The 13,937-nt window shown below is 46.6% G+C and overlaps 1 protein-coding gene across 2 annotated transcripts in view; it reads right to left on the bottom strand.

Annotated features, from left to right (window-relative positions):
- Positions 1–430: 430 nt before the first annotated feature.
- The window catches only part of LOC144500844 (transcription factor COE3-like), a 174,934-nt gene continuing 161,427 nt past the window's right edge, over positions 431–13,937 (bottom strand). For both annotated transcript variants that reach the window (XM_078224323.1, XM_078224330.1), the window contains exon 10: positions 431–11,545. In XM_078224323.1, the coding sequence (XP_078080449.1) occupies positions 11,514–11,545 (32 nt within the window). In that variant the 3' untranslated portion in view covers positions 431–11,513. The remainder of the gene's footprint in view (positions 11,546–13,937) is intronic.

Raw genomic sequence — 13,937 nt, 5'->3', positions numbered from 1 at the left:
ACACACACTCATCACACACACACACTCACCACACACACATCACACACACACACTCACCACACACACATCACACACACACATCACACACACACACTCACCACACACACATCACACACACACACTCACCACACACACATCACACACACACACTCACCACACACACATCACACACACACACTCACCACACACACATCACACACACACACTCACCACACACACATCACACACACACACTCACCACACACACATCACACACACACACTCACCACACACACATCACACACACACACTCACCACACACACATCACACACACACACTCACCACACACACATCACACACTCAACACACACATCACACACACACACTCACACACATCACGCACTCACACACACACTCACACACACACTCACACTCACACACACACACACTCACACACACACATCACACACACGCTCACACACACACACTCACACACACACATCACACGCACGCTCACACACACAGACTCACACACACACATCACACACACAGTCACCACACACACATCACACACACACACTCACACACACACTCACATACACACACACATCACACACACAGACTCACACACACACATCACACACACACTCACCACACACACAGCACACACACACACTCACACACACACTCACACACACACACACACACATCACACACACAGACTCACACACACACATCACACACACACGCTCACACACACAGACTCACACACACACAGACTCATACACACACCACACACACGCTCACACACACTCACACACACACCACACACACCACACACACACTCACACACACACATCACACACACGCTCACACACACAGACTCACACACACACATCACACACACGCTCACACACACACTCATACACACACCACACACATGCTCACACACATTCACACACACACCACACACACACACACCACACACACATGCACCACACACATACACACACAGACACTCACACACACACCACACACACACACACCACACACACACTCACTCACACACTCCACACTCACACCACACACGCACAAACACACACACACTCACACACACCGCACACACACACGGGAATTGTAACGGGCGGGACATGGACCGTGCAAAGGTCTGTTGACCTCGGGTGGGATTTTCCGGTTTTGGGCAAGCGCGGCCGGAAAATTCAACCCACAGAATGCCGAGTTATGAAATCCTTAATAATCCCCCATCCCAACTTCCATAAGGCAACAGGGATTAGGAGCTGGAACCTCAGCTGATGTCCCACACCACTGCTCTGACCTTCCCCTCCCCCCGAGTCCGTGGGATGCTAAGACCGATAGCACCATCGCTGTGGTTACCATGATTGAAGCCAACACAGAGTCATAGAGGTTTACAGCATGGAAACAGACCCTTCGGCCCAACTTGTCCATGCTACCCTTTCTTTTTAACCACTAAGCTAGTTCCAATTGCCCGCGATTGGCCCATATCCCTCTATACCCATCGTACCAATGTAACTGTCTAACTGCTTTGTAAAAGACAAAATTCCAGCCGCCTCTACTACTACCTCTGGCAGCTTGTTCCAGACACTCACCACCCTCTGTGTGAAAAAATTACCCCTCTGGGTAAAAAATTACCCCTCTGGACAATTGTTTTCACAATTATTCACTCTGAGGAAATTGGTCTGATACCAGTCAAAGCAATAACTTGTATCTGGCACTCCTGTGCCAGTGTGTGTGTGTGTGGGTGTTCAGTATTGTAAAAGCTCGCTGTAGCATTCCTAGATTGCAACACATCCTCTGTAATTTATTTTGCTGAGTTTGATTTTGTGCTTATTGGAGAGGTGAGTGCAGCTAAGATTGGAATTTGTTTTATTGTTCATATCCGGTGTCAGTGACGATCACTCGCAGGTCTGGCTCAATATAAAGATCTCTCCACACTCCCCAGGGCAGGAATACCTCACAGGTCACATTCAAAATATATCCTCCTCTACACCGCACCCATCGAACACCCCCAGCGCAGCACGGATTAGATACTGAGTGAGGCTCTCTCCGCACTGTCCCATCACATACTCCTTCGAGCTCAGCATGAAAAGGCTGCTTTTCCAGACACCACTATCACTGTAGCCTTTGAAACATAGAACAGTACAGCACAGGAACAGGCCCTTCAGCCCATGATGTTGTGCCGAACATGACACCAAATTAAACTAATCCCTTCTGCTCTGACGAAGGGTCATCCAGACTCGAAACATTGGCTCTATTCTCTCCCCACAGATGCTGTTAGACCTGCTGAGATTTTCCAGCATTTTCTGTTTTTGGCCCTTCTGCCTGGCCTTGGTCCGTATCCCTCTATTCCTTGCATATTCATGTGCTTATCTAAAAGCCCCTTAAACACCCCCTGCATGCACTACCATCCCTGGCAGCATGTAATGGACTTTCCACTCTCTGTGTAACAAACTTGCCCCTCAGATCTCCTTTGAACTTCTCCCTTCCACAGATCATGAGGTGGGTTTGGTTTCTCAATGAGCTTTTATCCTTAGCTACTCTTGGAAGCTCCCTCTTTACCTCTGCAATCTGATCCTCCTGTAATGTGTTTTAGGATTCAGTGTGGAACATTCTGAGCAATGGCATCCATGCTCCCTTCCTTTCCTCCCATGCCCAATATACAAAATAACTCATTATCCCCACTGACCCACCAACCCACCTTCCCCACCCACCCAGGCCTACCCCACAAACCATGTTGAAAGGTGGCATCAAAATTAGGCAGTAAATTTGTGTGTACATGTGTTGAACTCATATAAGACCAAACAGAGCCACTGAAGTAGAGGAAATGCTTTGTACATCCACAAACTCTACATGTTCCTGCACTATACAAACTCATTTCTGGTCACCTACCCCAATGTCTCCTTATGTAACGATACCTGCCTGATATCTTTCCTGTGAAATGCCTCAGGGCTGTATTACTATGTTTCAGGTTCGATTCCCAGTTTGGGTCACTGTCTGTGTGGAGTCTGCACGTTCTCCCCGTGTCTGCGTGGGTTTCCTCCGGGTGCTTCGGTTTCCTCCCACAGTCCAAAGATGTGCAGGTTAGGTTGATTGGCCATGCTAAATTGACCCTAGTGTTGAGGGGATTAGCTAGGGTAAATGCGTGGGGTTGCGGGAATAGGGCCTGGATGGGATTGTGGTCAGTACAGACTCGATGGGCCGAATGGCCTCCTTCTGCACTGTCGGGATTCTATGATTCTATGAATGATAATTCAGCACTAAGTTAATTGGTCACTTGGGCAAATGGTGGTTAATGAGCACAGCACAGATTTGTCACGGAACAATCATGTTTAACTAACCTGCTGGCATTTTTTTGAAGAGGCAACTGAGAGGGTTGATATGGGCAAAATGTCAGTTACACTTTAGATGCAAAATTGGCTGAATAATAGGAAGCAGAGAGTAATGGATAAAGGGTATTTTTCAGGCTGGAGGAAGAACAAACAACAAAGAAAATTACAGCACAGGAACAGGCCCTTCGGCCCTCCAAGTCTGCACCGACCATGCTGCCCGACTGAACTAAAACCCCCTATCCTTCCGTGGACCATATCCCTCTATTCCCATCCTATTCATGTATTTGTCAAGACGCCCCTTAAAAGTCACTACCGTATCTGTTTCCACTATCTCCCACGGCAACGGGTTCCACTACTTTCTGTGTAAAAAGTCTGCCTCGTACATCTCCTTTAAACCTTGCCCCTCGCACCTTAAACCTATGCCCCCTAGTAATTGACACTTCCACCCTGAGAAAAAGCTTCTGACTATCCCCTCTGTCCATGCCTCTCATAATCTTGTAGACTTCTATCAGGTTGCCCCTCAACCTCCGTCGTTCCAGTGAAAACAAACCAAGTTTCTCCAACCTCTCCTCATAGCTAATGCCCTCTATCGCAGGCAACATCCTGGTAAATCTTTTCTGTACGCTCTCCAAAGCCTCCACATCCTTTTGGTAGTGTGGCGACCAGAATTGAACACTATATTCCAAGTGCGGCCTAACTAAGGTTCTATAACGCTGCAACATGACTTGCCAATTTTTTAACTCAATGCCCCGGCTGATGAAGGCAAGCATGCCGTATGCCTTCTTGACTACCTTCTCCACCTGCATTGCCACTTTCAGTGACCTGTGTACCTGTACACCCAGATCCCTCTGCCTACCAATACTCTTAAGGGTTCTGTCATTTACTGTATATGAAGGTTCGTAGTGGAGTTCCCCAGAGGTTGGTATTGGAACTCTTGGTTTTTCTGATACATATTAATGATCTAAATCTTGGTGCAGGGGATAATTTCAAAATTTGAGGATGATACAAAACTTGGAGACATTGTAATCTGTGAGGATGACAGTATAAAACTTCAGAAGGACATAGACAAGTTGGTGCAGTGGGCAGCTAGGTGGCAGACGCTGTGAATTGTAATGTGATGCACTGTGGTAACAAAGAAAATATGAAATGAGGGATACAATTCTAAAAGGGGTGCAGGAGTGAAGGGATATAGGTGTGGATGTGCATAGATCATATAAGATGGCAGGGTAGGTGGAGAGCGCAATTAATAAAGTATAGAGGATCCTGGGCTTTATTAATAGGGGCATAGCGTACAAGATCAAAGAGATTATACTGAACTGATACAAGACACTAGTTGGACTTCAGTTGGAATATTGTGTACAGTTCTGGGCACCACACTATAGGAAGGATGTGAATGCATTGGAGAGAACTTTACAAGAATGGTCCCAGGGATGAGAAACTTCAGCTATGGGGATAGATTGGAGAGGTTGGGACTTTTCTTAGAGAGAAGGCAGCTAAGAGGAGGTTTGATAGAGAAGTTCAAAATCCTGAGGGGACTGGCTGGACAGAGTAGAATCATAGAATCATAGAAACCCTACAGTGCAGAAGGGTCTGCACTGACAACAATCCCACATTATTTCCGTAACCCCACACATTTACCCTGCTAATCCCTCTAGCCTACCCATCCGGGACACTAAGGGGCAATTTAGCATGGCCAATCGACCTAACCCGCACATCTTTGGACTGTGGGAGGAAACCGGAGCACCCTAAGGAAACCCACACAGACACGGGGAGAACGTGCCGATTCCGCACAGACAGTGACCCAAGCCGGGAATTGAACTCAGGAACCTAGAGCTGTGAGGCAGCAGTGCTAACCACTGTACTCTATCTGGCGGCACGGTGGCAGAGTAGACAGAGCGAAACTGTTCCCTTGGAAAGGGATCAAGAACGAGAGGGCACAGATTTAAGTTGATTTGCAAAAGAAGCAAGTATGATGGGAGAAAAAGCTTTTTCACACAGTGAGTGGTTGGGGTCTGGAATGCACTGCCCGGAAGTGTGGTAGAGGCAGGTTCAATCGAGGCAATTCAAAAGGACATTTCTGGGGAACCACAATTTAGGAAGGATGTGAAGTGATTAGAGGGAGTGCAGATACCATTCATGAGAATGGTTTACCGAATGGGAAACTTCAGTTACCTCGAAAAATTGGAGAATTTGGACCGTTCTCCTTGGAGGGGAGAAGGTCAAGAGGAGATCTGATAGAGGTGTTCAAAATCATGAGGACTCTGGGCAGAGTGGATAGGGAGAAATCGTTCCCGTTGGTGGATGGATCGAGAATGAGAGGGCGCAGGTTTGAGGCAATTGGTAAATGGAGCTGTGGCGGAGTGAAGAAAAACCCTTTTATTCAGTGAGTGATGAGGATCTGATGTACGCTGACTGAATGTAACGGGGAGGCAGGTTCAATCGAGACTTCCGAAAGGGAATTGGATCATTTCCTGGAAGGGAAAAGAAAATGCAGAGCTATAGGGAAAAGGCAAGGGAGTGGCAATGGGTGAATTGCTCCTTTGGAGAGCTAGCTCGGACAAGACAGGCCAAACAGCCCCTTCTGTGCTGTTACCATTCTATGATTCTGTAAAGATGCGAGATGCTATTTCCATGCACGTTGTTGCTCTCACATAGCCCCCACGTTTACATCACCTCTCAACACATATTTTGCTCCCCATTCGACAGATTTATCTTGTGTGTCCCTTTGTTGCTGTTTTATTACTTAACAAGGAAACTTTTGGCTTACAAAAAAGAGAAAGCAAATATTGCATTTCAACAAGCATCTAGAACTACCAATATTACAGAAAAAAGAACTTCATCTCTGAGCCCATTCTACGAGACTCTTAGTATTCTTTAGAAATTATTTGCACTGAGATACAAGTTGCTTATGAAACTATTTTTTTTTCTTTTTAAACAGTGGAAACCCTGCCCCAAGAACTGTGCGTCAGAGAATCTAACACACGCTGTAAGGCCCTACTTAACACTACAAAATCTGATCTTGTTGCAATGATGTTCACTTCAATAATATCAGCTTTCTGAAAACAAAAATTTGTCAGGATATGTGCGGCATTAATTAGGCCAGAATTTCCCTTGAGAAGGCGGTGGTGAACCTTCTTGGACCGCTGCAGTGCGTGTAGTGTAAGTACACCCGCAGTGCTGTTAGGGAGGGTGTTCCAAGATTTTGACCGAGCAACAATGAAGGAACAGTCAATATAATTCCAAATCAGGATGGTGGGTGGTTTGGGAGGGGGGTGTTTCCATGTGCCTGCCGACCTTGTTGCTTTAGCTGGGACAGGTTATGGGTTTAGGAGGCTCTCGAGGGAGTGGTGGCAAGTTCCTTTCTTTTTATTCATTTGTAGACATGGCCATCACTGGCTGGCCAGCATTTATTACCCATCCCTACTTACCCAAGGGCAGTAGAGAGTCAACCACATTGTTGTGGCTCTGGAGTCAAATGTAGGCCAGACCGGGCAAGGACGACAGATTTCCTTCCCTAAAGGACATCAGTGAACCAGATGGGTTTTTCCGACAATCGATGGTTTCATGGTCATCAGTCGATTCTTAATTCCAGATATTTTTTGTTGAATTCAAATTCCACCATCTGCCGTGGCAGGATTTGAACCCGGGTCCCCAGAACATTAGCTGAGTTTCTGGATTAATAGTTGAGTGATAATACCACTCGGCCATCACCTTCTGTTGTGCATCTTGTGGACAGTGCACACTGCATGAGAAACACACTCTGCAATCTCAATCACAAATAAGCCAGGAAGATACATATCTATAAAATTCCATTATCAACTGTGGCAACTGATCTGCTTCAAGTCATGAGTTTCATTAATACCGAGGACAGAAACTTCATAGGGATTAGTTAATGGGTTATTGTTGGGGAGAAAGCTAGATTAGCCTTTCTTGATATAGCTCTTTATTGTTCTCTCAGGAATATCTCAAGTTGGAACACAAGAATATAAGAATAAGCATGTCTGATCCTCTTGAGCGTGTTTCGCCATTTAAGAAGATCTTGGCTAATCTCCTATGTCAGTTCCAGGGAGGTGCTAGTAGCATGTGGTAATGTTACTTGACTAGTGGTTTGGACTAAAGCTCTAATGGTGTAAATTGTCACTGGACTAGTAATCCAGAGACCCAGGCTAATTCTTTGGGGACACGGGTTCGAATCCTACCACGGCAGATGGTGAAATTTGAATTTAATAAAAATCTGGAATTTAAAAAGTCTAATGACTGGGGCAGCATGGTGGCACAGTAGTTAGCACTGTTGCCTCACAGTGTCAGGGACCTGGGTTCGGTTCCAGCTTAGGGTGACTGTGTGGAGTTTGCACATTCTCTCCGTGTCTGCGTGGGTTTCCTCCAGGTGCTCCAGTTTCCTCCCACAGTCCAAAGATGGGCAGATTCGGTTGATTGGCCACACTAATCTGACCCTTAGTGTCAGGGGGAATTGCAGGGTAAATACATGGGGTTACGGGTATAGGGCCTGGGTGTGATAGTTGTCCGTGCAGGTTTGATGGGCCAAATGGCCTCCTTCTGCTCTGTAGGGATTCTATGATCATTAAACCCTTGCCAATTGTCATAAAAACCCAACTGGTGGGAAAGGAAATCTGCCGTCCTTATCTGGTCTGGCCTACATGTGACTTCAGACCGACAGCAATGTGGTTGGCTCTTAAATGCCCTCAGGGATGGGCAATAAATGCTGACCCAGCCAGCGACGCCCACATTCCATGAATTAATAAATGCTTAAAAATTCAAATCCCATGACAGCAGCTGAAGGGAGTTTAAAATTGATTAATAAAAAAAGGGAATTTTCTAATGAAAAAAAAACTTAATATCATGAATCTATTGTGGATTGCTATTAAAAGCTCATCTGGTTCATTAATGCCCTTTCGGGAAGGAAATCTGCCATCCTTACCTGGTCTGGCCTACATGTGTCTCCAGACCCACAGCAATCAGTTTGGTCTTAATTACCGAGCACCTTCTCCAGTCGGGAAAAAGATACAAAAGTCTGAGGACACGCACCAACCGACTCAAGAACAGCTTCTTCCCTGCTGCTGTCAGACTTTTGAATGGACCTACCTCGCATTAAGTTGATCTTTCTCTACACCCTAGCTATGACTGTAACACTACATTCTTCACCCTTTCCTTTCCTTCTCTATGAACGGTATGCTCTATCTGTATAGCGCGCGAGAAACAATACTTTTCACGGTATACTAATACATGTGACAATAATAAATCAAATCAAATTAAAATCAAAGCTATTCAGTTATGACGAACCCGCAACTGAAAAGTAAGCACTATGGCTGTCCTTGCAGCACGTGGACTGCAGTGGGTTAAGAAGACCGCTCGCCACCACCTTCTCAAAGGCAATTGGGGTTGGGCAATGAATATTGGCTGATAACCAGCGACACCCACATCCCCAAAAGAAACAAAACAAATCCCACTTTCCTGCCCTATTCCCAAACAGCTAAATTCCCTTTGGATGAAATTAAGTAACGGAAGGTGAACAATTTTGAAATATAGTTTCTGCAGCTAAGTAGGAAAGACAGAGGCCATTTTCTGCACAGCAAGATTCCAAACATTAGAAAGTGAATGAACGGCTGGTAGTTCTGCTTTTCTTTTTGCCTTTGGCTGGGGACAGAACGTTGGCTGGGGCAGCAAGGGAACTCCCTCTCTGGTACGCAAATAGTGGGAGTGAATCTTTCCTTTTTAACTGACCTGGCAGATAAAGCCTTGGTTTACCACCTAACCCCCAAGATGACATCTCTGACAGACCAGACAGATGGCATCTCAGTACCAAATCACAAAATGGGGCAAGAGTTAGTTGGTGAAATAGAGGCAAAAAGGAAGACGATTGTCAGCTAAATACTTCCACCTGCCACGTCACTCCAGAACCAGATTATTTCAACCTTTCAATGCAAAAGCAACAAATCTCCTTCCAGCAACACGTACAAGACCATCGAACCATACTGAGCATGGCCCCTTGAGGAGTCCAAGAAATTGCCTGTTCAGTTCCTGTCTACAGTCCGACAAGATCAGATTTTGCAACGTTAAGTTTACAATTCAGCAAACACCATTTTGTACAACATCGTGCTTCATTTAAGTTTGGTCCCTGTTAATCCCTGATAAGATCAGAATCTGCAGCTCGTATGGGACGTTACACAAAGTGCAGTGAGGTGAAGTGTCTACACACTTGCACTCGGAGCGAGTGAGTCAGCGGGGGCAGACCCAAGGGGCCGAATGGCCGACTCCTGCTCCTGTTTCTCACACTCTTACGACTCCGCTAGCCTCTCTCATTGGAAATCTGAACCTGTTGTGCTTAACACCAAACAGGAACTAGAGTGAGTGTGGTCAGGTGGACAGCAAGGTAAAGATACTGGAGGCAAACTGCAAATGGCGTGCTAGTGAGGAATTTGCGTTTATTTAGTGCCTGGCACAACCTCAGGATGTCCCCCAAGTGTTTTATAGCCAATGGAGTACTTCTGAAGTCATCGGTGTAACACAGGACGGGTGGCAGCCAGTTTGTACACAGCAAGCTCCCACAAATAGTAATGTGATAATAACTAGATCATTTGATTAGGTGGTGATGGAGAGATGGATAAGTGTTGTTCCAAGACCCCAGGGGGAAATCTTCTACTCTTTTTCAGAGTGGTATAATGGGATCTTTGTCACCCTTCTGAGAGGGCTGACAGAACCTCCACTTAAAGTCTTATCTGAAAGACAGCACCTCTGACAGTGCAGTGCTTCCCTCAGTACTGCATATTAAGGTTAGTCTGGATGTTGTGCTCAAATCTCTGGAGGGGAACTTAAATCCATAACCTTCTGACTCTGAGGCGATACTCATTGACATAGATCATAGCAGCAACTCACCTCTGCTCTATCTTGCCATACTGTGTTCCACAGTGAATTGGAAATGGATGGCTACTCTCCCTGTTTTGTTGACAATGGGTCATGGAGCAGAATGGTGCCATCTGTTAAAACGTCAAGCACTCAGGGAAGCTGGGACCTCAACCATGAATTAAAAACACTGGGCGGAGTCGTCTGAGACCCTGGGAAAATCCTGCATGGCGAAGCGTGCATCATCCGGAATTTTTCGACAAGCCGTGGGACGTAAACCCGACCAGTCGGACCGAGGGCCCTCAGAAAGTTCCTCCAGCCCTTCGTGCTTCGCTAAAGGGTTGATTGTGGATGATGGATTTCGACCACGGAGGCAAGAGAGGAAGAGGAGGTAAGAGAGAGAGAGAGAAAGAGGGAGAGAGAAAGAGAGAGGGAGAGGGAATTCTTGTCACATAATTAGTGTTCCTAATAACCTGTGAACAATCGGTCACTATACCTTCTGCAGAAACAGAATGCCCCAGGAACAGTGCACCGATTGGTGTACTCCAGTCAATGATAAAGACCACCATAACTATGTGGGGGTCAAAGGGCCTGATGGGATCTAGCCTTCACTGACAATGGAATCAACTTTACCCTCCCTTTGATTCCCTCTGAGCACAGTCTCTCAAATTCTCTTCACCACCAGTCTTGGCATCGCCTGGGACTGATTTTGATTCCAAAAAACATTCCTCAGTTTTTTTTTTACACTGCTGCCATTTGTTGTCTATTTTCAGAATGTCTTCCTTCTCCTCCAAGAGTTCCACCGTGTCATTTCTCTCTTTCCCTCCGAGAAGAAAGAAGAAAATAAATCGAGGGAAAGGAAGACCCCCTCCTTGGTTTGGGTTTTTTAGAAATGTTGATAGCCCACCGTCATTGGCCCGACTTGAAGGAAGGCAGATGTGGGGGGGGGGTGAGGGGGTGGTGTGTGGAAGGGGGGTTTGTCTGGCAGAGGGAGGGGGAATGGGGAGGGGACAGGAATCGGGAGGGAAAACTCGCTGTCCATCTCCTGCACAACACCTCACGCCGTTCAACTCGTGGATGGCCGCTCCAGAGTATTTCCACTCGCCTCGAAATATAAAGCCCACGAGTCCACGGATAAAATATCGTCGCTGCATGAGACATCTCAAATTTGGGGGGGGGGTGGTGGCGGGGTGGGAGGATGGGGAGCACAGACAAAAGGAAATGGATGACGTCGGGCCTTGTCTCCAGCTTGACCCATCCGTTGACTTGCGGAGCTGTTTGCCTTCGTCATGCGCGAGTCTCCTCTACATCGGGGGAACTATCAGGCCAGACATGGCTGAGGGAAAGAAGGAAAGAAAACACGTTTTAGAATGGCCTTCCCCTCCACCACCAACATTCACTGTCTGAAGTGTATTGCGTGTGAAAACGGGGTTAGACATGGCGGAGAGGGGTTTTTCACAGTAACTTCATTGCAGTGATAATGTTAGCCTGCTTGTGACACCAATAAAAAATAAATAAATAAGTTGAGTGAAAATTGTAATTAAGGAATCTTATCTCTGGCACTAAGATCCAAGTGACATGGATGGTTAGTGGGCTTCACAATGAACAACAAGATGTATATGAAGGGTGTGAGGCTCAAATAAGACAACAGGCCATGATTAGGGATTGGGGAGTCCTTGAATATTAATTTCATGGGGATTGGGAAGACAGTTGAGAAAATATTTATAGGTATTGGATGAAACATAGATCGACAAGAATAAGCAACAAATGGACCTATGATAGGCGACATTCTGAAATTTTGGTCAGGGTGTTCACTGAATATGTGTGGGTCATTGGTGGCAATGGGAATCATTTGCTGTGGCACTTGGTTTCTGTCTCCCCTTCAATGTTTTTCTCTCGTGTGAGTGCTGGCTACACAGCACGGTACCCAGCGGAATAGCCGCCACTGGGTTGAAGCCATCAGCCAGGGGGAAAAGGGAAGCAAAGGGGAAGAAAGGTAAGAAAAGGGGGAATAAAACAGAGGGAAAGAGTGGGGGTGGAAAAGAAAAATAGAGAAAGACAATAAAGAAATAAAAGGTAGAGAACAGTTAAAATGTAATAAAGTTGAAACAAAGGGGTCGAGGTGGGGTAGAGCTAATCGTCTGAAAATGAGGGGCGGCACGGTGGCACGGTGGTTAGCACTGCTGCCTCACAGTGCCAGGGACCCGGGTTCAATTCCCAGCTTGGGTCACTGTCTGTGTGGAGTCTGCACGTTCTCCCCGTGTCTGCGTGGGTTTCCTCCGGGTGCTCCGGTTTCCTCTCACAGTCCAAAGATGTCTGGGTTAGGCCATGCTAAGTTAACCCTAGTGTCAGGGGAATTAGCAGGGTAAATATGTGGGGTTACGGGAATCGGGTCTGGGTGGGATTGTGGTCGGTGCAGACTCGATGAGCTGAACGGCCTCCTCCTGTCGGGATTCTATGATTCTCTGAATGAGAGGAACTTTGTTTCGTTGCTCAATATGAAGGAAATTCCAGTCCCTTTGTTATAGTTCCCCTACTGGCACAATGGTTAGCACTGCTGCCTCACAGTGTCAGGGACCCGGGTTCAATTCTGGCCTCGGGTCACTGTCTGTGTGGAGTTTGCACTTTCTCCCCATGCCTGTGTGGGTTTCCTCCGGGTGCTCCAGTTTCCTCCCACAGTCCAAAGATGCGCGGGTTAGGTGGATTGGCCATGCAAATTGCTCCTTAGTGTCAGGGGGACTAGCTAGTGTAACTGCATGGGGTTATGGGGATAGGGCCTGGGTGGGATTGTGGTCAGTGCGGACTCGATGGGCCGGGTGGCCTCCTTCTGCACTGTAGGATTCTATGACTGCCTTAAAATCAAACCACTTTCCTGAGCCAGAAGTGTGAATGCGTTTTGATAGGAAGAATGAGGAAAGGAAAAAACAACTAACAGGTACAATGTACTAACAGGTTTCATGCTGCAACTGTACAGGGTACTGGTGAGGCCGCACCTCGAGTACTGTGTACAATTTTGGTCCCCTTATTTAAGAAAGGATATATTAGCTTTGGAGCGGGTACAGAGAAGGTTCACCAGGTTGATTCCGGAGATGAGGGGGTTAGCTTATGAGGAGAGATTGAGCAAACTGGGCCTGTACTCATTGGAGTTTAGAAGGTTGAGGGGAGATCTTATAGAGACATATAAGATAATGAAGGAGCTAGACAGGGTAGAAACAGCGACGTTATTTCCACTTACAATGGAAACAAGAACTAGGGGGCAGAGCCTCACAATACGGGGGAGTCAATTTAGAACAGAGTTGAGGAGGAACTTCTTCTCCCAAAGGGTAGTGAATCTTTGGAATTCTCTGCCCAATGAAGCAGTCGAGGCTACCTCGTTAAATGTGTTTAAGTCACAGATAGATAGGTTTTTAACCATTAAGGGAATTAAGGGTGATGGGGAGCGGGGGGTAAGTGGAACTGAACCCACTATCAGATCAGCCATGATCTTATTGAATGGCGGAGCCGGCTTGAGGGGCTAGATGGCCTACTCCTGCTCCTATTTCTTATGTTCTTATGTTCTACAATCTCAAAGAGGGTGCAGGAACAGAGAGACCTGGCCCGGTGTGTGCACCAACTATTCGGGGATAGTCAGAGACTTTTACCCAAGGTGAAAGTGTCAATCATAAGGGGGCACAGGTTTAAGGTGAGGGGGAAAGGTTTAAGGGAGATGTGCGGGGGAAGTTTTTCAC

The sequence above is a fragment of the Mustelus asterias genome, chromosome 1, assembly GCF_964213995.1.
Source record: "Mustelus asterias chromosome 1, sMusAst1.hap1.1, whole genome shotgun sequence".
In the NCBI taxonomy this organism is placed as follows: Eukaryota; Metazoa; Chordata; class Chondrichthyes; order Carcharhiniformes; family Triakidae; genus Mustelus; species Mustelus asterias.
This window is presented reverse-complemented; position numbering and strand designations above follow the sequence as displayed.